General features: G+C 41.3%; 1 protein-coding gene across 3 annotated transcripts in view; it reads left to right on the plus strand.

The window, feature by feature from the left end:
- The window catches only part of LOC140186211 (M-phase phosphoprotein 9), a 118291-nt gene that overhangs the window by 67990 nt on the left and 22887 nt on the right, over nt 1-27414 (plus strand). For all 3 annotated transcript variants that reach the window (XM_072240188.1, XM_072240189.1, XM_072240190.1), the window contains 3 exons: nt 3308-3474; nt 13385-13558; nt 16899-17019. In XM_072240188.1, the coding sequence (XP_072096289.1) occupies nt 3308-3474; nt 13385-13558; nt 16899-17019 (462 nt within the window). The remainder of the gene's footprint in view (nt 1-3307; nt 3475-13384; nt 13559-16898; nt 17020-27414) is intronic.

Raw genomic sequence — 27414 nt, forward strand, 5'->3', positions numbered from 1 at the left:
CATGGTTGATGCTTTTGCTGCAGTTTCTGTGAAGGGGGTGTCAGGGCTTTGATATTCTGTTATCCATTCTATGGGGTCTGTTTTGTGGATATCTGTGAAGAATATAAATTTTGTGCTGTATACTATATACATACTCTGATATTAAAGGAACCTAAGCCTAAAAAACGTGAAACTTGCTGCCCATGAGTGCTGCAGAAAGAAAGTCGATCAGGGCTTTCAAGAGCAAATGGATAGACATTTGAGGAGAATAATTTGGAGGGTTATTGATTAAAAGTGATCAAACCATTGCCAAGTTGTGTGGTACAATCAGGGAAGTTGATTCAATCTTGTGGCTGCTAGCCATATAAGCCGTTGCAAGTGAGGGTTCAATGGTTCCACCTAATTGCAGAGATTGTATACAGTATACAACCTGAAATTCTTACTCTTCAGACATCCACATAAACAGAAAAAAAACCCAAAGGATGAATGATAGAAAATGTTAGAATCCTAAAGCCACACACAGACACACGCACAGACTTGCAACAGTAAAAGTGTCAACCCTCCTCCCCCCAACTTCAGCAACAGCATCAGCCCCCACCAAGTAATAGCAAAAAATAGTCTATCAAAGACTGCTGTCCATCTCAGACAGGCTTTTTTTTTCTCTCACTAGTGAGGTAGAGAGAGATATCACTCCCACAACAAGAGAGAGACCGACAGTTTGCTGTTTCAGTGTTAAAATCTTCTGTATCATTTCTCTGACCCCCTGACTCAAGGACCAACAAATTCTCACTCGCCCTTGAGGGAGAGACAGAAAGGAAAACAGAGGCTTTCGGCAGTAGCACACACTGCCTGCTGTCTTGATGTTTGAATCTCTTGCGACGCTTTAGCCGATGACATTGTCGAACAACTGGGTTGTCCATGGGGCCACACCTGACGGTATCGAAACACCAGGCCACGTGGTGAGTCTGAGAATTAGAACCCACCATCTGTGGAGAATCGTAGTTTGAGCTGCAGCTGTAGATCATGGACTCTGACAGGGCCCCAGCCAACTTGAAAAGAAAAGGTCATGAAAAAAGAAAAAGAACAAGCTGTTTCATGGATGAACTGGAAGAAGTCTCCTGGGTCTGCAAAAACCTCTGGCGCCATCATTAGCTCCTCCTTGGTTACTTGAAAAACAACAACTTGAATGTAAAATTTTATTCCAAACTATCTGAACTTGTGTGACATTGCATGTGAGAACTTGGATAAATAACTTCAAAAATGGAGATTGGGGAAGAGCTTCCTACACTAGTACGTGTGGGTATAATTTAATCCACATTTCGTCATCGTCATCTTATATTTGCATTTTAAATTTCCTTCCATGGTTCTAAACGAAACAGCCTATGCAAACTTGTCTTTATTTGATTACATACTCTTGTTATTGACAATGTGTAGATTTTAATGTGTAAAAGGCAAATGGCGAATCCACTTTGGCTAGCACTCGTGCCTAATTGTGGAACGATCAACTCTGCTGAGGTTGATTCTCAGGGAGATTTCACTTGTATAAATATTATTGCTCTAATTATTGTTGCAGTCATTTAAACCAAAGGTCTGTTTTATATTTGCTCACGAGGTGCAGATGAACCTTTACTGCCTGTGCCTAATTCAAGTCAAGTTTGACTGTCATTCAACTGTTCACGAATACCCATGCACACAGCCAAATAACGCAGTGTTACTCTGGGGCCAAGGTGCAAAACACATTACCAACAGTCACACATAGCACCGAGCACATAGCATAGGTAAAGATATCGGTAAGGTACAACCATGCAAAAAGAAAGTCTAGACCTGAACCATGGATGCCGCAGAAATCTGCAGGCAACCACAGTACAACACATGCATTTGGTGGCTTGAAAGCCATAAAACAGGTCAGATGGGAAAAGATCCTCCAAGAGAGCCACAACCTTGTTCGGTTTGGAGGCTTAAGTGCCTCAATGACCCAGAGGGCTGTGTTGGCTGGAGTCGGTGCTCTGTGCTTTGGCTCTTGGTAGGGTCACCCATGCCAAACTTGTCAAAGGGTAGAGGCCAGACTAAGAGTGGTCTACCAGTCCTCCAGGTTTGGGGGTTCAGCTCGGGCTGGTAAAACAAAATTGTTACGGAAATAGCAAAATCTGAGTGTGAAGATTTTGCTGAGTCTCCACCCGGGACTTATGTGACTGACAGTAGTGAAAACTGAGAGGAAGCTACTGGCACGATGAAGGAAGCCCTGAACACCATCAGAGATGGATGCCTTTCATTGCTGCCCTAAATACCAATAGCGTTCCCAACATATAAAATAAGGGAAAGAATAGCAGATTTCATTCCCTAAAGGATGTTTGTCAACATTAGAAACATAGAGACATAGAAAACTTACAGCACAATACAGGCCCTTCGTCCCACAAAGCTGTGCCGAACATGTCCTTACCTTAGAACTACCTAGGCTTACCCATAGCCCTCTATTTTTCTAAGCTCCATGTATCCATCCGGGAGTCTCTTAAAAGACCCTATTGTTTCCGCCTCCACCACCACTGCTGACAGCCCATTCCACACACCACTCTCTGCGTTTTTTAAAAAAAAACACTTGCCCCTGACATCTCCTGTGTACCTACTTACAAACACCTTAAAACTATGCCCTCTTGTGCTTGCCATTTCAGCCCTGGGAAAAAAGATCAATGCCTCTCATAATCTTGTACACCTCTATCAGGTCACCTCTCATCCTCTGTTGCTCCAAGGAGAAAAGTTCACTCAACCTATTCTCGTAAGGCATGCTTCCCAATCCAGGCAACATCCTTGTAACTATCCTCTGCACCCTTTCTATGGTTTCCACATCCTTCCTGTAGTGAGGCGACCAGAACTGAGCACAGTACTCCAAGTGGGGTCTGACCAGGGTCCTATATACAGTAGCTGCAATATTACCTCTCAGCTCTTAAACTCAATCCCACGATTGATGAAGGCCAATGCATCGTGTGCCACCTTAACCACAGAGTCAGCCTGCGCAGCAGCTTTGAGTGTCCTATGGACTCGGACTCCAAGATCTCTCTGATCCTCCACACTACCAAGAGTCTTGCCATTAATGCTATATTCTGCCAAACATTGTTGCTGTTCCTAGATTTTCCTTTACTTCCATTTTAAATTATTTATTTTCTCAAAATTTAAATTCCTGAAGTTGAGGGTGGGGGTGAGATTCAAATTAACTTTCTGGATCAGAATTTACTTGCGATAACTTAGTCACTAATACTTGAAAAAAATACATGAGTCGAGTTACAGAATAGCAGATGAAGCATGGTCTTCTTTCATTTGTTGTTTTGCCCAGGTACCATTCTCCACCAGAGAAAGATCACCCATTCAGCCAGCAGGATCCGTCAGAGCCCAATCCTCCCATTCTCAGAGCACTGAAGCAACTTGATTCCAGAAAAAGTTCTGAAAACTGGGGAGTACAAGCACAATTACAGGATGTTTCAGGAGCAGGAGACAGAACAAGTAAGGCCCACTTCATTCTGCTCATTTTGCCACAAGCTTAATATGTAAATTAATTTAAATTCAGTTCATGTTTAACAAAACTAGATTTCCTGATGTCATTATATAGTTGCAAATAATTTAGCCTGGCCATATGTGAAATGTTGCACTTTAAGAGGTCAAATGTAAAGATTCAATTCAATGCGTTGATGTACAGAGATCGGGGGTCCAAGTCCACTGCTCCCTCAAAGTGGTCACATAGGCAAAAAGGCAGATGACATGTTTGATTTTATTAGTTGAGGACCTGAGTTCATAAATCAAAGTAATGAGTACAGGAGATGGGATGCTATATTGAAGTTGTATGAGACATTGATGAGGCCTAAGTTGGAATATTGTGTGTAGTTTTGGTCACCTTGCAGGAAAGATGTAAATAAGGTTGAAAGGATACAGAGAAAATTTACAAGTTACAAGGAAAGATTGAATAGGTTAGGACCTTATTCCTGGGAACATAGAAGATTGAGAGGAGATTTGATAGAGGTTTTCAAAATTATGAGGGTTTATAAATAGGGTAAATGCAATCAGGCTTTTTCTACTGAGGTTGGGTGGAAGTACAACTAGCAGTCATGGGTTAAGGGTGAAAGGTGAAAAGTTTAAGGGGGAACATGAGGGGAAACTTCTTCACTCAGAGGGTGGTGAGAGTGTGGAATGAGCTGCCAGCACAAACAGTGCACGTGAGCTTGATTTCAACATTTAAGAGATGTTTGAATAGGTACATGGTAGGAGGGTATAGAGGGCTACTGTCCCAGTGCAGGTCGATGGAAGTAGGCAGTTTAAATGGTTCTGCATGGACTAGATGGGCCAAAGGGCCTGGTTCTGTGCTGTACTTTTCTATGACTAAGAGTTGGAAGTTATATTGCAGCTTTATAAAAATCTGGTTAGATGGCACCTGGGGTATTGAAATTCAGTTCTAGTTACCCCATTACAGGAAGGATGTGGAGGCATTGGAGAGGGTGCAGAAGAGGTTTGCCAAGATGTTGCCTGGATGAGAAGGCATGAGTTTTAAGGAGAGATTGGATCATGTTGGGTTGTTTTCCCTGGAGTGGTGGAGACTGAGGGGAGACCTGAAAGGCGTAGATGGAGTGGCCAAACAGAATCACTTTCCCAGGGTTGAAATGTTTCACAAAAGGATAAGTGGGCATGCATTGAAAGCTAGAAGGTGTAGGTTGAAAGGAAATGTGTAGGATTTTTTTTTTGTACGTGGATTGCTGGGTGCCTGGAATGTGATGCCTAGGGAGACAAATATAATAGAGGTGTTCGTGAGGCTCTTGGGTACATGAATGTGCAGGAGATGGACATTGTGTGGGCAAAGGGGATTAATTTAGTTGGGCATTTGATTGTTAGATTAGTTAGTTTGTTTGTTCCAAAGGGCCGGTTCCTATGCTGTAAATGTTCTTTGTACAATGGCTCTTTGGTTTTGGAGTCTGAATTCCCTCTTCTTATGTACATAGAACATGGAGATTTACAGCACATCACAGGCCCTTCAACCCACAATGTTGTGCTGACCACGTAACCTACTCTAGAAACTGCCTAGAATTTTCCTAATGCATAGCTCTCTATTTCTCGAAGCTCCATGTACCTATCTAGGAGGCTCGTAAAAGACTCGATTGTATTTGCTTCGTCTACCGCTGCCGGTAGTGCATTTCACGCATCCACCACTCTCTGTGTGGAAAAACTTACCCCTGACAATGTCCTCATCATCTTGTACATCTCTATCAGGTCACCCCTCATCTCCGCCACTCCAAGGAGAAAAGGCCAAGTACACTCAACCTATTCTCATAAGGGTACGCCCTCCAATCCAGGTAACATCCTTGTAAATCTCCTCTGCACTCTCTCTATAGTATCCACGTCCTTCCTGTAGTGAGGTGACCGGAGCTGAACTCAGTACTCCAAGTGGGGTCTGATCAATGTCTTATATTGCTGTAATATTAACTCACAGCTCTTGAGCTCAATCCCACAGTTGATGAATCCCAACACACCTTCTTAACAATGCTGTCAACCTGTGCAGCAGCTTTGAGTGTCCTATCGACACGGGCCCCAAGACCTCTCAGATCCTCCAAACTGCCAAGAGTGTTGCCATTTATATTATATTCTGCCTTCAAATTGGACCTAACAAAATGAACCACTTCACACTCATCTGGGTTGAAGTCCATCTGCCACTTCTCAGCTCAGTTCTGCATCCTATTGATGTCCCGCTGTAACCTCTGACAACCTTCCAGACTATCCACGACACCCCCAACCTTTGTGTCATCAGCAAACTTACTAATCCTCCCATCTACTTCTTCATCCAGGTCATTTATAAAAATCACAAAGAGGCACACCACTGGTCACCGAATACGAACCGTCTACAACCACACTTTGACTTCTGTGGGCAAACCAGTTCTGGATCCACAAAGCAAGGTCTCCTTGGACCCCATGCCTACTTACTTCTTGAAGGAGCCTTGCATGGGGAACCTTAGCAAATGCCTTTCTGAAATCCATATGCACTACGTCCACTGCTCTACCTTCACCAACGTGTTTCGTTACATCAATCAGGCTTATAAGGCATGACCTGCCCTTGACAAAGCCATGCTAACTATCCCTAATCAGATTGCCTCTCCAATTCTCATAAATCCTGCCTCTCAGGATCTTCTCCAACAACTTGCCCACCACTGAAGTCAGACTCACTGGTCTATAATTTCTTGGGTTATCTCTACTCCCTTTCTTGAAAAAGGGAATATCATTTGCAACCCTCCAATCCTCCGGTACTCCTCCCATCACAATTGATGATGCAAAGATCATGGCAAGAGGCTCAGCAATCTTCTCCCTTGCTTCCCACAGTAGCCTGGGGTATATCTCATCCGGTCCTGGTGACTTATCTAACTTAATGCTTTTCAAAAACTTCTGCACATCCTCTTTCTTAATGTCTATATGCTCAAGTGTTTCAGTCCACTGTAAGTCATCCCCATAATTGGCAAGGTCTTCTTCCCTGTTGAATACTGAAGCAAAGTATTCATTAAGTACCTCTGTTACCTCCTCTGACTCTGTGCACACGTTTCCAGTATTGCAGCTAATTGGTCCTATTCTCACATGGTTCATCCTCTTGCTCTTCACATACTTGTAGAATGCCTTGGGGTTTTCTTTAATCCTGCTCACCTAGACCTTCCCATGGCCCCTTCTGGCTCTCCTAATTCCATTCTCAAGCTCCTTCCTAGCAACCTTGTAATTTTCTAGAGCTCTAACGGTACCTAGTTTCTTGAACCTTTTGTAAGCTTTTCTTTTCTTCTTAACTGGATTTTCTATATCCTTTGAACATCATGGTTCTTTAACCCTACCGTTCTTTCCCTGCCTCTATGTAGAACTCCATGCAAATGTTTCCTGAACATTTGCCACATTTCTGCCATGCATTTCCCTGAGAACATCTGCTCCCAAATTCCTGCCTAATAGCATCATATTTTCCCCTACCCCAATTAAATGTTTTCCCAAATTGCCTGCTCCTATCCCTCTCCAGCACTATGGTGAAGGAGATAGAGTTGTGGTCATTACCTCCAAAATGCCTTCCCACCAAGAGATCTGACACCTGACCAGGTTAATTTCCCAATAACAGATTAAGTACAGCCTCTCCTCTAGTTGGCTTATCTACATATTGCGTCAGGAAATCTTGCTGAACACACCTAACAAACTCCACCCCATCTAAACCCCATGCACTAAGGAGATGCCAATCAATATTAGGAAAGTTAAAATCTCCCATCACAACAACAAATATTATGTACATCAAGTATTGTTGAGATCCTGGTTGTGTCAATTGATAGAGACCTATTTGAAGGGCTAGCTACCAAATCTCTGCTGGATGTGATGCATCCCAACTCACTGAGAGAAAAGGAGGAAGGAATTCAATAGGCCCTGGTCATAGTCTTACAATTATCTGCAGTTATGGATGGTGCCTGAAGACTGAAAAATTGCAAGTAAATTGTAGGTATTAATCTTGTTCAAAAAGCATTGCAAGGATGAAAAAAGTAATGGGCATTCAATCACATGACTATCACTGAATGCCCCACTATCTATATACTAGGAGTTACCAATGACCAGAAACTGAATTGGATATGCTGTATAAATAATATGGCTACAAGAGCAAGTCAGAGGCTGGGAAACCTATTGTGAGTAACTCCCTCCTATCTCCTCAAAGCCAGTCCACCATCTACAGGGCTCAAGTCAGGAGTGTGATGGAGCACTCTTCACTTGCCTGTAGAGGCCCACTGGATAGGACCCCAATCCACAACTATTCACTCATTTCACTACTGACCATCTACAAGATGCACACAATAACTTAATGAAACTCTTTAAAGTTCAAAGTACAAACGTGTATGTCACTATACACAACCGTGAGATTCATTTCCTTGTGGGCATACTGAACAAATCTATAGAATAATAATCATAGTAGCATCAATGAAAGACTGCCCAATTTGGGCATTCAATCAAATTGTAGAAGATAACAAACTGCAAATACAAGAAGGGAATAATAATAAATTAAGCAATAACTATGGAGAACATGAGATGAAATGTCCATTGGTTGTGGGAACATTTCAATGATGGGGGTTGTGTGAAGTTATCCCCTTTCGGTCAAGAGCCTGATGGTTGAGGAGTAATAACTGTTCCTGAACCTGGTGGTGGGGGTCCTAAGGCTCCTGTACCTTCTTCCTGATGGCAGCAGCAAGAAAAGAGCATGGCCTGGATGGTGGCAGACCCTACTTATGGTGACTGCTCTCATGTGACAGCATTTCCTCTAAATGGTTGGGAGGGCTTTGTGATGGACTGGCCATATCCATTACTTTTGTAGGATTTTCCATTCAAGGGCTTTGCTATTTTCCATTCCAGGCTTTAATCGCACCTTCCAGACTCACGACCTCTTTAGCTAGAGGCTCAAGGATAGAAGTATAGGAACATCATCCCTGGAAGGTTCCCTCCAAGCTACATACTTCAGACTTGGAAATACATTCCCATTCCTTTGCTGTCAAAAACCTGGAATTGCCTCCTTTAAAACATTGTGGGTATGCGTCCATCTGAAGCATTGTACTGGTTTAAGAGGCAGCTCACTTTAGGGAATGGTGAACATTGGATTGGGGAAAAATGTTGGCGCACCCCTAGGAGTTCACGTCCCTTGGGGAAAAAAACATGTCAGTTAGTTTAATCCTGGTTGTAGGAAGTGTAATAGCAAAAGCAGCTCTCTGGTCCAGACGTGGTACCTGGCTGAGTACTAAAGACCTGTGCTGATCAACTGGCAGGAGTGTTCACCGATATCTTCACCTCTTGCTTCAGCAGTCTGAGGTACACAACTGCTTCAAGCAGGCTTCACCTGCACCAGTGCCCAAGAAGAACACGGTGACCTCCCTCAATGACTGTTGTCCAATAGCACTTATATCCATAGTGAAAAGGTGTTTTGAGAGGTTAGTGATGAAACATTATCAACTGTACCAGTGTACCAGAGGAACAGGTTCACTGCAGATACCATCTCATTGGCTCTTTACTCAACCCTGGATAATCTGGATAGCAAAGATGCATACTTTAGGATGCTCTTTATCGATTACAGCTCAGCATTCAATACTGTCATGCCCTCAAAACTAATCAATAAGCTCCAAGACCTTGGCCTCAATACCTCCTTGTACAATTGGATCCTTGATTTCCTCACTTGCATACCCCAGTCAGTTCGGATTGCAATAGCATCTCCTCCACAATCTCCACTAGTACAGGCACACCACAAGATTGTGTGCTTAGCTCTCTGCTCTACCTGCTTTATACTTATGACTGTGTGGCTAAGCACAGCTCCAATGCCATATTCAAATTTGCTGATGACACCACTGTCATAGGGTGAATCAAAGGTGGTGATGAATCAGCATATAGGAGGAAGATTGAAAATCTGGATGAGTGGTGCCATAACAACCTCTCACTCAATGTCAGTAAAACCAATTAGTTAATTATTGACTTCAGGGGAAGGAAGCCAGAGGTACACAAGTAGTCCTCATCAGAGGATCGGGGTGGAGAGCGTCAGGAGCTTTAAATTCAGAGGACCTGTCCTGGGCCCAGCAGTGAATGCAATTATGAAGAAAGCATGGCAGGATCTCTACTTCCTTAGCAGTTCGTGGAGATTCAGAATGACATCTACAAATTTGACAAAACTTCTATAGATGTGTATTGGGGAGTATATTAACAGGTTGCAACACAACCTGGTATGGAAACACCAATACCCTTGAACAGAAAATCCTACAAAAAGTAGTGGAAACATTCCAGTCCATTGTGGGTATAGCCCACCCAACTATTGAGTACATCTACATGAAACACTGTTGCAAGAAAGTAGCATCCATTCACCAGGGGCCACCACTACCCAGGTCATGCTCTCTTCTCGCTGCTGCCATCAGAAAAGGTACAGGGCCTCTAGACTCACACCACCGGGTTCAGGAACAGTTATTATCCCTCAACCATCAGGCTTTTGAACCTGAGGGGATAACTTCACTCAGCTTCACTTGCTCCATCATTGAAATGTTCCTACAACTCACTCTCACTGACTCTTTATCTCATGATCTCAATATTTATTGCTTATTTATTTATTTTTATTATTATTTAGTTCTTTTTATATTTGCAGTTTGTTGTCTTTTGCACATTGGTTGAATCCCCAGTCAGCACCCTCTTTCATTGATTCTGTTATAGTTACTACGCTGAGTATGTCAGCAAGAAAATGAATCTTGGGTTTGTACATGGTAACATTTATTTTGTTAATAAATTTGCTTTGAATTTTGAACAACAGTAAAATTAGCTAGGAGTAGAATTAGTTGCTTAGGTAAGTGTTTCTTCAAAGTAGATTTATGATCAAGTATGTATACTATATACAATCTTGAGATTTGTCTCCTTACAGTCAGCCACAAAACAAAGGAATACAATCCAAGAAAGAATCCATTAAAAAGACAGTCAAGCACCTAATGTGCAGAAGAAAAAAACAAATTGTGCGAACAATAAAAGTAAGCAACTAACATTCAGAACTGAAGCTCACAGAAGTGAGTCACAACCACAAAGCCAATTATCACTGCATTCGATCCAGGAGCCAGTTAGGAGGCCACAGTGGTGAGGGGGTTAAAATGAGATGCTATAAATAGAATATCAAACAGGAAATTTTAAAGTGAGTAAAAACAACACCCTACTATAGAAATGTGCTTTAGTGGTTGAGGCAAAAAGTTTGAAGTTAAGCTGAATGAGGGTTGAGGGATATGGGAACAAATGGGTAAATGTGATTCGGATTATTTGCTCTCTGGAAAGCGAATACTAATGTGGACCAGATGGACCGAATTGTCACCTGCTATGCTGTGATTGACCTTTTCTGTGTAGATTTTTGTATGGGACTTAAGCGTATCATACAGAAAATAGTTTGCTCTGTTTCTTCTGCCATGGAAGTGTTTTCCTTGTGTAGGAAGTAGTGATATTCCATCCGCTTGTGGAAACTTGCTTTTAGCTTTTCTCGGCTCTAACCTATACAGTGATATCTGGTTACTGTTTTCAGCCAACATGCACATAAACTTGCCAGTAGCAATACAAGAACATAGGAAGTTGGAGCAGGATTAGACTGGAGAGGATCCATGAGCTTACTGTTCCCCGTGCCAGATTCTGTTCATTCATTAAGATACAGCACAGAACGGGCTCTTCTGGCCCTTTGAGCCATGCTGCCAGCAACCTGAGGCGCAAAGGGACTTTTGGGAGTCCTTGTACAGGACCCCCTAATGGTTAATTTGCTGGTTGAGTCTGTGGTGAGGAAGGCAAATGCCATGTTAGGATTCATTTCGATTGGACTAGAATATAGAAGCAAGAATGTAATGTTGAAGCTTTATAAAGCACTGGTGAGGCCTCACTTGGGAGTATTGTGAGCAGCTTGGGGCCCATCATCTTAGAAAGGATGTGCTGACATTGGACAGGGACAGGGTTCAGGGAAGATTCATAAGATTGATCTCTGGAATTAAAATGTTATCATACAGTGACTGATTGATGGCTCTGGGCATGAAGGGTTATGGGAAGAGGGTAGGAGATTGAGGCCAAGAGGGGAAATGGATCAGCCATGGTGAAATGGCAGAGCAGACTCAATGGGCCAAATGGCCTAATTCTGCTCCTATATTTTATTGTCTTAACCCCTGACTTAACCCTAGGCCAATCACAGGACAATTTACAATGATTAACCTATTAACTGATTTGTCTTTGGACTGTGGGAGGAATTCTGAGCACCTGGAGGAAACCCATGCAGTCATGGGGAGAATGTACAGATGCCTGGGGATTGAACCCGGTCATTGGTACTGTAAAGCGTCGAGTTAACCACAGCACTGCCGTCTCAAAATCTGTCTGTCTTGACCTTGAACTTTCACAAAGACTAAATATCAGAGCAATCTGAAGTTCAGAATTCTAACCATTTGTTGTCATTGCTCCTGGGTTTCTGTGACAAAGTTCTAGGTTCTCCAGCTGTGTGTATTAACTTGGTGTTTGAGTCACTGGTTCAGCAATTTAGTCCACTCATACCCCTTGTGTTCTCTCTGGGTAGCTTCCAACCTGATGGCATGAATATTGATTTCTCCTTCCAGTAAATAAATTCTCTTCTCTCCTCCCACCCCACTGCATTCCCCACTCTGACCTTTTACTTCTCACCTGCCTATTACTTCCTCCTGGGTCCCCTTCTTCCCTTTCTCACAGTCCACTCCCCTTCTCCAGCCCTTGACCCTTTCAACCAGGCTTCCTCTATCACCTTCCAGCTAGCCTCCTTTCCTTTCCCTCCCCCCCCATCTTTTTATTCTGGCATCTTCCCCCTTACTTTCCAGTCCTGAAGAAGGGTTTTGGCCAGAAATGTTGACTTTTTTTCATTTCCGTAGATGCTGCCTGACCTGCTGAGTTCCTCTAGCATTTTGTGTGTGTTGCTAGCATCTTTAGACTAAGTCTGTAAAGTCCACTTGGAACCCCAGAAGTTTTGACTAATGAGTTTGAACTCCAAACAAGGCAAACCATTTTATACTTGTGATGCTGTTTGCAAATCCCAGTTACTCCTTCCTTAAAAATAGATTCTAACAGCAGCAGATGTAAACTCATTTGTCATGTATTTACTTCTTTTCTCTTTCCCCTTAAACAGATTATGCTTCATTTGCTATATTCCAACTTGTTGAGACTGTTTCAGAAGCTGAGAAAGTTTGGAAGAAAATTTTCGACCTGCGGATTCAGGCTCAAGGGGACTTGCCTGACTTTCTTCCCTATATTTCTCAGTACTCTGTCATTAGACTCACATTTCCCTTCCACTTCTGCTGCAGTAAAATCAGATTAAAAATAATGGTTATTACTCAAACACAAGAGATTCAGCAGATGTTGGAACTCCACAGCAACACACACAGAACACTGGAGGAACTCAGCAGGTCAGGCAGCATCTATGGAAATGAATAAACAGTCTGTTTCAGGCCGAAACCCTTCATCAGGGTGTGGGGAGATGCCAGAATATGAAGGTGAGGGGAAGGGAAGGAGGATGCCAGAAGCCAGCTCATATAACATTACCTCCTGGGTCCCCCACACCTGCTTGACCCAGGCTATACCTAAAGCATGACTGTATTGTGGACTACACTCTATAGTTAACGTTCATTGTAGTTTGGACACTGGCTTTAATTTATTGCTAGGGTTCCAAATGGACTTTACAGACTTAATCTAGAGAAAGATATCAGCTATATAAAGCTATGACGGGGTTAAATTTCCAAACCAGTGACTGACTCTCTTACCCTCCTAATCAGTGTGGATCAATTTCATCTCAATTATTGTGAAAGTTGTAATTTTTAAAATTTTTTTGAATATTTATTGAAAAAAATGAATTTCGATTATTTGTTTTTTGTCTAAGCAGAAGTCTTGAAACGCACACAGGCCTTGGGATTTGTGGATTCCAGCTGCTGTAAAAGCCAATCAGTGGACTCGTGCAAGGGTCGAACTAGATCAAAAGGCAATAGTTCTCCCTCAGGCCAAAGATCATCATCTGTACCCCCTTCAAGCAGGAAGTCGACACCCACTTCTACTCCAAGTACGAATGTTTCTGTAACTCTTTGAATAAGATTAGCTATTTATAGATTAGTTAAATATTTTCAGTATGCTTACTAACCACTTGTATTTTCTCTATGCTTACAAACCACTTACTAATTTTCCTGTTCTAGCTTCTATGATTTATGACAACCAGTAAAAATCAAGGTTAATTGTTTCTCATAAAACATTACATTCCAAAGTGAGTGGTGTCATTTTTGATAATATTACATGCTCTATGCCATCTCCTTGCCTGTTCACCTAATCAGTCCCCATTCCTTTGAAGACTACATCTTTCTTGCAACCACGGTGCTGTCTAGTCTTCTGTTGTCAGCAAACTTGGGTATGTTACAGTTGATCTCCACGCTTGTTCACAGGCTGTGAACAGCCTCCCACTGAGCAAGGCCTCTCAACCAGATCATTTGGTGTCTGTGGGTAACCATCTGTACTAGTGTGTTATTCTCGATACTGAGAGCTATTTGATGGAAGGTTAGAGTCGCAGATATCGAAGAGTACAACATAGAAACAGGCCCTTCAGCTCATCTCGTCAGTGGTGAACCGTTTAAACTGCCTAGTCCCATCAACCTGTAGCTGGACCCTACCATCCACATACCTATCCTAACCTCTCTCAAACATTGAAATCGAGCTTGTGTGCACCACTTGCACTGGCAGCTTGTTCCACACTCTCACCACCCTCTGAGTGAAGTTTCTCCTCATGTTTCTCTTAAACTTTTCACCTGTCACCCTTAATCCATGACCTCTAGTTGTAGTCCCACCCAATGGAAAAAGCCTGTTTGCATTTATTCTATCTATACCCCTCATAACTTTGTATTTCTCTATCAAATCTCTTCTCAATCTTCTATGTTCCAAGAGATAAAATGCTAACCTATTCAATCTTTTCTTATAACTCAGGTCCTCCAGTACCAGCAGCGTCCTTGTAAACTTTCTCTGTACTCTTTCAATCTTATTTGCATCTTTCCTGTAGGTAGATGACCAAAACTGCATACAGTACTGCAAATTATGCCTCACCAACATCTTATACAACTTCAACATAATATCCCATCTCCTCTACTCAATGCATTGATTTATGCAGACCATTGTGCCAAAAGCTTTCTTTATGGCCCTATTTGCTTTCGATGGATTATGTACCTGTATTCCCAGATCTCTTTGCTCTACAGCACCCCTCAATGTTCACTGTGTAAGACCTACCTTGATTGGTCCTACTGAAGTGCAAAATCTCATACTAACTAGCATTAAATCCCACCTGTCATTTTTCAGCCCATTTTTCCAGCTGGTCCAGATCCCTCTGGTTTTCCTCACTATGTACTACTGCTCCCTGGTTTCTCCTGCAAAGCCATTGTCTAATCCAGTTTACTACCTCATCTTGAATGCCAAGCAACTGAACTTTCCTGATCAACTTCCCATGTGGGACCTTGTCAAATGCCTTACTAAGATTCATGCAGACAACATCCACTGCCCTGTCTACATCAACTTTCCTGGTAACTCCTTGAAAAACTCTGTAAGATTGGCTAGACACGACTTACCACTCACAAAGTCATGATGACTATCCCTAATTGTTTCCTATCTATCCGAATACTCACATTCCTTGTCCCTTAGAATACCTTCCAATAACTTTCCTACTATTGATGTCAGGCTCACCAACCTGTAGTTTCCTGGTTTATTTTTAGAGCCTTTCTTAAACAGCGGAGCAACATTAGCTATCCTCCCAATTGTCTGGTACCTCACCTGTCTCTAAGGATGATTTAAATATCTCAGAGTGTAAATACACCACTTTAACTGGTTTGAACACATCTATTGAAAAGACAGAAGGCTGCAGATACTGTAATCTGCAGCAGGAAACAAACTGCTGCTAAGGCTAACCAGAAACGTGACCTTTCCTCTGCCTCCATTGAGGCCGCCTGACTGCTGTGTTCCTCCAGTAATTTGTTTTTTCAAGCTTGTATATTTTACCTCAAAAATTCCTGCCTTGTTTGGTACCCTTAATCCCATTAATTTCATGAAATTCTACTGATTCCATCTAATGGTTAGATGGGAGGGGGGTTCACAATCTTTTTTATTAAATGGACCCCTACCATTAACCCAGGGGTCCATGGACCCCAGTTTAGGAACCCCCAAACTATATTATGATTTTCTCAATACTGTTTTAGCATATCCTTATAAATAGATCCCAGCAGTTTCGCAACAACTAGCGAGATTAGCTGGCTTTAGTTCCCATTCTCCTCTTTCTTGTGCTTTTTGGGACTAGAGCTATTGCCTTTAGTATTTTGCAGTCCTTTTCAGAATGTTGTGAATTCTGGAAGATCAGTACAAAAGTTTCACATAAGTGGAATTGTGAAGAAAGCACGGCAACACCTCTACCTCCATAGGAGTCTGCGGAGATTTGGCTTGACATCGATAACTTCGACAAACTGGTTGCTTCACAGCCTGGTACGGTAACACCAATGCCTTTGAACAGAAAATCCTAAGAAGGTAGTGGATTTGGCCCAGTACATCACAGATAAAGCCCTTCCAACCTTTGAGCACGTCCACATGAAACGCAGTCATAGGAAAGCAGCATCCATCATTAGAGACCCCCACCACCCAAGCTATGCTCTCTTCTCACTGTTGCCATCAGGTAGAAGGTTATAGGAGTTTCAGGACTCACACCTGAAATGTTCTCACAACCAATGATCTCACTTTAAGGACTCTATCTCATTATCTCATGTTCTCATTATTTATTGCTATTTATTTATATTTGCATTTGCCTAGTTTTTTGTTTTCTGCACTCTGGTTGATCTTTCATTAATCCTGTTATAGTTACTATTTTATAGATTTGCGGGAAAATGAATCTCAGGGTTCTATATGGTGTACTTTGATAATGAAATTTACCTTTGTCACTGTGTTAGAATTGTCAATTGGTTGTAGTTCTAGGGGATTTTACAGCTCTGCCCAGTTACTTTCTTCATAGGTTTTTCATGTGGATCTGCCAAGTTACAAAAGTCTTTGATGTTTGCACTATGTTCTTACTACCGCTAATAATTTGAGTTTCTCTGAGGAACTCACAGATATCTCCCCGTAGACTGTGTATTTCTTGATTTATTTACCGTCAGGGAACAAGCTGTTTATGCACCCATCTCATCCTACCCCTTTAGTACTACCATACTTTTATTTCCTTTTCTGCCGGTTCTGTTCAAACTTTGAATTGTCCCATGAGTAAAAATAGTTCAGCACTTGAATCTATAATGTCCAATGAAATGTAAACTGGAGATTGCAGAGCCTAGCTGATGCATCTAATTATTCCAAATACCGTTAAAATATTGATTTTCTTTTTCCCCCTCTTCTAGCCAAACGAAACACTTTGTTAACATCATTGTCTGCCAAGTCAAGTCCCAAGCGCTGTCCTAAAGAAAACCTGTCGCCTGGATTTAATCACCTCCTTGGCAAAGAAGAAAACCCAGTGACAAGGTAATTAATGTTGTTATAGAGACAGATATACAGCAGGGATAAAGGCCCTTCAGCCCTTCAAACTAATCCTATTTCTCAGCAATTATCCCATGTCCCTCTGAACCTATCTATGAATCTATCTATTGTTTTTCCTCCTTTATATCTGCTCAGTTAGGACAGTAGAGTTGCCAGGCAGGAGAGTGGAAAGCACCTCTTGTGGGATGTGGGAAGAGGGGAAGCATCCAGTGTCCCTGACGACTACTGGGAGAAGTACATCCAGCTGCAGCTTCTAACAATCCAAGTTAAGGAGTTGGAGCTGGAACTGGATGAACTCTGGATCATTCAAGAAGCTGAGGGGGTGATAAACAGGACATTGGGAGAGATGCTGGACACAGGAAACTGGGGTGACCATCAGGAAGGGGATAGGGGTTAAGGAGCCAGTCCAGAGTACCCCTGTGGCCATCTCCATCCACAAGATGGATGAGAGCAAAATTCCTGGATGGTATGTTGCTCCCTGGCTGCCAGGGTCTGGGACATCTGTGACTGAGTGCTCAGCATTCTTCAGTGGGAAGGTGAACAGCCAGAGGTTGTGGTCCATGTAGATACCAATGACATGGGTAGGACAAGTGACGAGGTTCAGGGAGTTGGGTGCTAAATTAAAGGGCAGGACCTCCAGGGTTGTGATCTCAGCATTGCTAGCTGTGCCATGTGCTAGTGAGGCCAGAAAGAGGAAGATTATAAAGTTTTAACACATGGGTAAGGAGTTGGTGTAGGAGGGAGTGCATAAGATTTTTGGATCATTGAGTTCTCTTCCTAAGAAGGTGGGACCTGTGCAGAAGAAATGGTTTGCACCTGAAATGGAGGGGGTTTAATATCCTAGTGGACAGGATTGCTAGTGCTGCATGGGAGTGTTTAAAGTAGAGTTGCAGGAGGGTGGGAACTAGAGTGCCAGAGCCAACAATGGAGAGGTTGTGAGACAGGTATTGCTAAGACCTCAGACAAATTTGTGAATCAAAAGGTTGAGCATGGTGTGACTACTGTCCCGAGCTGTGGATATTTCAATGCAAGATGTATTGTAGGAAAGGCAGATGAGCTCAGGGGTTGGATTACCATTAGTGAGGCTTGGCTTTAGGAGGGGCAGGACTGGCATCTTGATATTCTGGGGTTCCGTAGTTTTAGATGCGACCGAGTAGGAGGGATTAAAGGAGGTGGGGTGGCATGACAAGTCAGGAAAAATGTCACTGCAGTTCTCCGTCAGGACAGAGTGGAGAACTCGTCAAGTGAGGCCTTATAGATGGAAATGACCAACAAGAAAGCTATGACCATGTTTTTGGGACTGTGTTATAGACCGTCCACAGTCTGGGAGATTTAAAGGAACAAATTTGTAGAGGGATAGCAGACTATTGCAAGAAGCATAAGGTTGTTATAGTAGGTGACTTTAACTTTTCAAATATTGATTTGCACTGTAAAAGGACTAGTTGGGAAAGAGTTTGTCAAATGTGTTCAGGAAAAAGGATCTAGTGCTTTCCTGGCATATATGATGGTTGAAATCTAATCGGCTTCACACCGGGTACAAGTATTGATGGGAACTGATGTTTCGATGACAAACTCTGACACCTTCAGGGATGTTGCCCCTGTATTTATACCCCTGTATTCCGTCCCTTCTGACTGGTTAGCCCTGATCTAATCAGGTTTTTGCTCCCACCTCGTTTACAATTGAATTCCAGTTCTTAGAGCAAGACCTTCATCCTTGTTAAAATTCTTTTCCGCTAGTTTTATTTCAATGGCTTCCTTTACCAGACAGTCCCAAAAGCCATTGGCATGGCACAGTAGTTTTGTGCCATCAAAGTCAATCCAATGTTCTGCTACCATTGATTTCTCCGGGTAACCCAAACGGATACACCTCATGTGCTCCTTGATATGCATTTCCACCGTGCATCCCGTCTGGCCGAAATACGCTTTTGGCATAAATCAGTAGTGAGCGCAGGAGATGGCATGTTACGTTCAAGTTGTATCAGACATTGGTGAGGCCTATTTTGGAGTATTGTGTGCAGCTTAGGTATGCATCTACATATAGGAATGATGTAGGTAAAGTTGAAAGAGTACAGAAAAAATTTACAAGGATGTTGTCGGGTTTGAAGGACCTGAGTTATAAGGGAAGATTGAATAGGTTAGGACTTTATTCCTTGGAATGTAGAAGATTGAGAGGAGATTTGATAAAGGTATGCAAATTTACGAGTGGTATAGATAAGGTAAATGCTTTTTTCACAGAGATTGGGTGGGATTACAGCCAGAGGTCATGGGTTAAGGGTGAAAAGTGAAAAGTTCTAGGGGAACATAAGCAAGTTTATAGCACTTTTCAAACACAAGGCAGTTTAAAGCACTTTACATAGAACAAGATATAAACATCAAATTTCAGACAATAAGGGAATAAAATTGTAAATAATAGATATGATAAATAGAAGTTACAGTGCCGGAGATTCTAATTAAAAGCTACAGTGAAAAGAAAAGTTTAAAACCTTGAGTTAAAAGAGCTTAAAGTTGGGGCAGACTTCAGATCCTCTGGAAGGTTATTCCAGATATGAGGAGCATAGTAACTAAAAGTTGCTTCACCATGTTTAATTTTGACTCTGGGGAAGGTAAACACACCCATACCAAATGACCTGGGAGCTCAGGAAGGTTCACAATGCAGCAAGAGATTGGGAATGTATTTTGGCCCTCGACCATTCAGTACTTTATAAACCAGTAGTAATATTTTAAAGCCAATCCTCTGATGGACAGGAAGCAGTGTAGTGATCTGAGAACTGGGGTGATATGTTCCACTGTCATGGTCTTAGTGAGGACTCTAGCAGCGGCGTTCTGAGTGAGCTGCAGCTGCCTGAGGGATTTTTTTTTACAGAGACCTGTTGAAATGCCATTACAGTTGTCAAGCCTACTAAAAAGTGCATCGGCGAGTTTTTCCAGATCTTGCTGAGACATAAGTCCTTTAACTCTCGCTGTATTTTTAAGATGGCAGTAGGCTGACTTTGTAATTGTCTGAATGTGGCAATTAAAATTTAAGTTGGAGTCCATCACAACAAGCTTTCTGTCTTGGGTTGTGGTATTTAATGACAGGGATTCTAAGAGAGCACTGACTTTTAATCGTTCTTTTTTGACACCAAACACAATTATTTCAGTTTTCTTTGTTTAATTAGGGGAAATTTTGGCTCATCCAATCAGTGATTTGTTCAATACTGTTTTTTAGTGTTTGTATGGGACTATAGTCACTTATTGATTCTGTTATATAAATCTGAGTGCCATCTGCATAATTAAGGTCAGATATTTTGTTGCTTACCATAATTTGAGCTAGAGGGAGCATGTACATGTTAAACAGAAGAGGCCCTAGTGTGGACCCTTGAGGCTCTGCATCTCATTTTTGTTCAGTCAGATATGTAGCTACCAATCGATACAAAATAGTCCCTCTCATGTAAATATGATTTAAACTACTTTAGTCAGTTTTCCAGTCTGTCCAGTAGTATGCCATGGTCAACTGCGTCAAAAGCAGCATGAAGATTCAGTTAAACCAAAACTGAAATACCATCATGGTTTAAGCAGTTGTCATTTAAAATCTTGACCAGAACAGTCTTGGTGGTATGGTGTTGTTGAAATCCAGACTGGAAAACATCCATACAGTTGCTCAGTGCCAAAAAGCTATTAACGTAGAAACATAGAAAACCCACAGCACAATACAGGCCCTTCGGCCCACAAAGTTGTGCCGAACATGTCCCTACCTTAGAAATTACTAGGGTTACTCATGGCCCTCTATTTTTCTAAGCTCCATGTACCTATCCAAAAGTCTCTTAAAAGACCCTATCATATCTGCCTCTACCACCGTCGCCGGCAGCCCATTGCATGCACTCACCACTCTGAGTTAAAAAAAAAAACAACTTACCCCTGACATCTCCTCTGTACCTACTCCCAAGCACCTTAAACCTGTGCCCTCTCGTGGCAACCATTTCAGCCCTGGGAAAAAGCCTCTGCCTATCCACACAATCAATACCTCTCATCATCTTATACACCTCTATCGGGTCACCTCTCATCCTCCGTCACTCCAAGGAGAAAGGCCGAGTTCACTCAACCTATTCTCATAAGGCATGCTCCCCAATTCAGGCAACATCCTTGTAAATCTCCTCTGCGATATTCTCGAGGGGACTTCCGGGTCATCAAGGGAATGGCGGCGTAAGGAAAAGGTCTCTCGACAAAAAAGAAGGTAGACTGCCCCATAATCGAATTTAGACAACTACTTAATATTGCATAACTATATTAATAAAAGGGGCAAGGATGATGTCTAAGAACAAGATTAAAAAGTCTGCTCCGAAGGCTGATAAACATAAAGAGACGCAGCAAGGTGACGGGCCTAGCTCCCCCACGGCAAGCCAGGACGGAGATAATGAGGGGGAATCGGTGACTCTGTCCTTGATTCTCGGAGAGATTCGCGAGTTCCGACAAGATAACAGCAAACAGCTGGAAGATATTAAAGGAGAAATAGTAAAAACTAACTCGCGGATAGATGAAGCCGAAGCGAGGATTGTTGGAATTGAAGAGAAGCTACAAAACGCAGAGGAGGTGATAGCAGAAATGCTGAAGCTGCAAGACCAGCTCCAGTGGAAACTAATAGATCAAGAAGGCCGCTCAAGAAGGGAAAATGTGAGGATTTACGGAGTTCCCGAAGGAACTGAAGGTAAACCCGGATTGATGATTCCCTTCGTGGAGAAGCTACTTAGAGAGAACCTTGATATACCGGCCGCAAAAGACCTACAGATAGAAAGAGCTCACCGCGCGTTGGCACCAGAGCCTCCAGCAGGCGCCCAGCCCAGATCGATTCTGGTCAGATTTCTCAGTTACAGAACGAAGGAAGAGGTGCTTAAAAGGGCATGGCAAAAGAAAGGTTTCATGTGGAACAACTGTAAAATCAGTTTAGACCACGACTACGCACCGGGGATTCTTGCCAGACGGAAGGAATATACGAAAACACGGAGAGTTCTGAAGGAAAACAACATCAAATTCCAGACCCTGTATCCAGCTCGGCTGAGAGTCTTTTACAATGAAGGGACAAAAACTTACGCTATGGTGGAGGAAGCAACGTTAGACCTGGTGGACCGGGGGCTACCTATTAAAGTTATCACCCAACCGGAGTCGCTACTGGAGAGGATTCGGCAGAAGTCGTGGCAGTTAGTGGGGCGAGGACGCTCCACACGAACCAGGGTGTCAAACTACAAGGAAAAGCTGCAAATATTCAGACGCGAATGTACAGAGAACACAGATTAATTAAGAGAAATGACTGAAAAGAGTAAATCGGACTTAAAGGTAAAATGAAAACTGGTAACTGAAAATAAACTAGATGGAATAACTTGAATGATAGCAATATGGTCGAGACATAAATAGGAGAAAATTCTTTATGATTATTCAAACTGCTGAGGGCCCTCTAACACAGGGTGAAGATAGAGGTTATCCCTCTGAACTGAGGCGGGTCGGTGCTCAGGGCTCACTGTGGGAAGTCGGGAAAAATTTTCAAATGTTGCACGTTCAAAAATGTCTAGGGTGTGGTTATATGTCTTGGTTTACTGTTGAGAAGGGATTGCTTACTGTTTGGTTAGAAAAGGAGAGTTTTTTTTTCTACTAGAGAAAAATGCAAACTGAATTGGTAAAAATAATTTCCTATAATGTTAATGGGGTTTTGAATCCAATTAAAAGAAATAAGATCATGTCTAAATTGAAAAGGAGAGGGCACAAATAGCTTTCCTCCAGGAAACACATATGAGCCAATCTGAACATGGAAAATTAAAAAGAATGGGCTTTAAGCATGTATTTTATTCATCATATAAATTGAGTCACAAAAGAGGGGTAGCTACTTTAATATCAAGTACTCTTAATTATGAACATATTTCAGAGACTAGAGACAAAGAAGGATGGTTCGTAAAAATCACAGGAAGAATAGAAGGTACAGAAATAACATTGCTGAATGTTTATGCTCCTCCAGGTTGTGAATGGTCATTTTATAGACACATTTTTGACCTAATGGTCAGTTCTCAAGGGGTAGTAATTTGTGGAGGGGATTTTAATATTAGATTAAATCCTATATTAGATTCTTCAAGAATAGTTACTCAGAATAAACCTCTGACTCGGAAAGTGAATTCATTGATGGAGGAGTTGGGAATTATAGATGTCTGGAGGGAATTACACCCTACTAGTAAAGATTATACATATTACTCTTTCCCTCATTCAGCCTATTCAAGGATAGACTATTTCTTTATCTTTAATACAGATAGACTCAGGATAAAAAAAACTGTAATATTGCAACAATTGATCTGTCGGATCATAGCCCAGTCTCTTATGTCTCTAATCCTGGAAAGGAAAATGAGGAAAACACTATGGAGGCTAAACTCACATGTACTCAATAACCCGAAAGTAATGGAGAGATTAAGGGGAGAAATCAAAGAATATCTAGACCTTAATGACACGGGAGAAACATCACCAGTGATCTTATGGGATACATTGAAAGCTGTACTGAGAGGGAAAATTATTTCCAATACCACTCACATGAAAAAAATCAATGCACAAAAATTAGCAAACCTTCAAGGAAAATTAAAACAACTTCAAGTTGTAGATAGCAACAAAAGTAATTCAAATCGAAAACAGGAAATTAGGAAATTGCAAAGTGAAATTGACGATATTTATACGTTGGAAACTCAAAGAAATTTTCTTTACCTGCGACGAAAGAATTATGAAGTAGGAGGTAAATCAGCTAGATTATTAGCATATAAATTACAAAAACAACAAGCAGACAATACAATTCATAAAATAAAGAATCCAAAGACAAAGCTTGTGGAGAGTACAATAGGGAAAATTCAAGAGAGTTTTGAAACATATTATCGAGAGCTGTACTCCCAACCCCGGGCCCCCAATGAGCCCTATATAGACAGTGTATTGAATTTTTTAGATCTACCTAAATTTACAGATTTACAAAATGAAAGTTTATTAGAACCAGTAACTGTCAAAGAACTGAACGTGGCCATCTCTGGGTTAAAGGCTGGAAAGTCCCCGGGTTCTGATGGGTTTACCTCAGAGTGGTACAAGTCCCTGAAGACACAGTTAGCCCCATTACTACTTAACACCTTTAATTGGATCTTGCAGAGAGGAGAAACTCCACCTTCCTGGAGAGAAGCGATTATTTCAGTTATTCCTAAAGAGGGTAAAGATAAACTAGAATGTGGCAATTATCGGCCAATTAGTGTTCTTAATTTAGATTACAAACTATTTACATCTATATTAGCGCGCAGATTGGAAAAGCTTTTACCTGGCCTAATCCATTTAGACCAGACTGGATTTATTCAACAAAGACAAACACAGGACAACATAAGGAGGTCTCTGCACATATTAGAACAGGTTAATAAGAACGAGATAGAGACAATGGTAGTAGGATTGGACGCTGAGAAAGCTTTTGATTCGGATAGTTGGGCATTCCTATACAGTGTTAGGAAGATTTGGCTTTCAAGAAAAGTTTATTAAAGTAATTCAGACTCTATATGACAGCCCTACAGCCTAAATTAAGATAAATGGGGACCTCTCTGACTCCTTCATCTTAGAGAGAGGCACTAGACAGGGATGCCCAATTTCTCCTCTCCTTTTTGCGCTATATATTGAACCGCTTGCCCAACTAATAAGACAGAGCGAAATCGTAAAAGGTATCAAGGTGGCAGGGATTGAACAGAAAGTGGCGTTATTCGCAGATGATGTTTTGGTCTACCTGAGTGAACCAGAAAAATCACTTATAGGATTGTTTACACTGTTGGATGACTTTGGAAAAATATCAGGTTATAAAATAAATGTAAAGAAAACGCAGGTTATGTCCCTAAATTATACACCATCCAAAAAGTTGCAGGATACATATGATCTTAAGTGGGAAGCTAAATCATTAAAATATTTAGGAATAACCCTACCAAAGGATCTTTCAACACTGTCACAGGTAAATTATGGGCCATTAATCTCAGAGATAAAAGCAGGTATGCATAGATGGAATCTTATCCCCTTTTTAAGTTTAAATTCAAGGATAAATACTATAAAAATGAATATTCTTCCTCGGTTATTGTATCTTTTCCGTACTTTACCGGTGGAGGTAGATGATAATCAATTCAGGGAATGGGACAAATGGATTTCCCGCTTCATTTGGCAAGGAAAGAAACCTAGAATTCGATATAACACCTTACAGTTAGGGAAGGAAGGAGGAGGTATGGTTCTTCCTTGCCTGAGAAATTATTTTTATGCCTCACAGATAACCCCTCTGTTATATTGGTGTAATAGGGAATATAAGGCTAGATGGAAGGAAACAGAATTTGGATTAGTTGACAGTTTTCCTCTTCAGGCCTCAATAGCTGACAAAGGATTGATGGCCCAGTTGGAAAAATTTAAAAACGCTTGGATAAATCTTACACTAAAAGTATGGCAGAAGGTGGTTAATTCATGTGGAATTAATAACATGTTAAAACTCTTTAGATGGTGTGCATATGATACCGAATTCCTTCCCAACAGAGGAGATAAAAGATTTGAGCTATGGATAAAGAAAGGTCTTACAATCTACCTCTCATTTATAGATAAAAGAGTATTACAAAGTTTCCAAATCCTGCAGGACAAACATGGCCTAGGACATAATGACTTTTTTAGGTACCTTCAAGTACGAAGCTATGTTAACCAGAGTTGTAGATATACAGACCTATCAACAGTAGAATTAGAATTTTTCAAGATTCTGAATTCGGCTTGCAGTTCAATACCTAGTAAATCAGTTTCTCGATTATATAATGCACTCTCCCATGCTAAAAATGTAAATACACTGTATATTAAAGAGAAGTGGGAGAAAGAAGCGGGGTTGGTACTTTCAGAGGAGGCTTGGGGGAAAATCTGCAGCTTTCAATGGTCCTCGACTAATTCTTTGACTTGGAGAGAACATTGTTGGAAAAACATTATAAGATACTTCAAGACCCCATATCAGGAAAAATATAAAGATACAAATGTGATGTGTCGGAGAAGGTGCGGCTCCAAGGAGGCAAATCATTTTCCTATTTTTTGGGATTGCCCTAAATTAAGTCTATTTTGGGAAGGTATTCATAGAACATTAGTTAAGGTACTTAGGTCCCAGATACCTCTGAACTTTGAGACGCTCTATTTGGGGTATGTATTGTTTCTTGAACAGAAGGAAGATATAAAGTTGCTGCAGGCCCTCTTAGCGGCAAGTAAGAAATCAATCACTAGAAAGTGGCTAAATCCAATACCACCTACATTAGAAGATTGGTACGAAATTATCTTGGAAATATTTAAAATGGAAAAGTTGACTTAGTCCCTGAGAACTCAGAAAGAAAAATTTTATCAAATCTGGAATAAATGGATTGAATATATAACCCCAATGCGAGCAGACTTTAGATGACTCTCCTAATGATTTATACTGCTCTTCTCATCAACACAGTAATATTGCTAACATAAGCACCCCTAGTCTAAATGTTTGTTTTTTTTTGTTTTCTTTTGGAAAATAGAGAATTAACACAAGTAAAGGGAAAGATTTGGGAAAGGGATAAAAAAAATGAAAAAATTAAGTAAATAAGTACATAGGGATTGGATAATTATGTCTGCGGGCAGGAGCAAGCATGAACAAATTAGGATATAAACACCTACAATGGTTGATACATAGGCTTATATACAACATTTTGGACCAGTGGAAATGGTCCAGAAGGGTTATATGGAAACTATTATTACCATTTTTCTTAACAACTAATTCCATTACTTAGCCTAATAGGTTAGATTTACCACAGTACATAATTATCTATTTAAATGTTTATTTTCCTTTTATATCATCTCAATGTGTACTTAAGAATGTATAAATAATTGTAGTTTTATACATTTAAAAAAATGGAAACGGTTATATGTGTGAAAAAAGTACATGATATTTGTGAATTCCTTATCCAAATAAAAATGAAATTAAAAAAAAGTAAATCTCCTCTGCACCCTTTCTCTGGTTTCCACATCCTTCCTGTAGTGAGGCGACCAGAACTGAGCACAGTACTCCAAGTGGGGTTTGACCAAGGTCCTATATAGCTGCAACATTACCTCCCGGCTCCTAAATTCAATTCCACGATTGATGAAGGCCAATACACCGTATGCCTTCTTAACCACAGAGTCAACCTGCGCAGCAGCTTTGAGCGTCCTATGAACTCGGACCCCAAGATCCCTCTGAACCTCCACACTGCCAAGAGTCTTACCATTAATACTATATTCTGTCATCATATTTGACCTACCAAAATGAACCACTTCACACTTATCTGGGTTGAACTCCATCTGCCACTTCTTGGCCCAGTTTTGCATCCTATCAATGTCCTGCTGTAACCTCTG

Source organism: Mobula birostris, chromosome 22, assembly GCF_030028105.1.
Source record: "Mobula birostris isolate sMobBir1 chromosome 22, sMobBir1.hap1, whole genome shotgun sequence".
NCBI lineage: Eukaryota > Metazoa > Chordata > Chondrichthyes > Myliobatiformes > Myliobatidae > Mobula > Mobula birostris.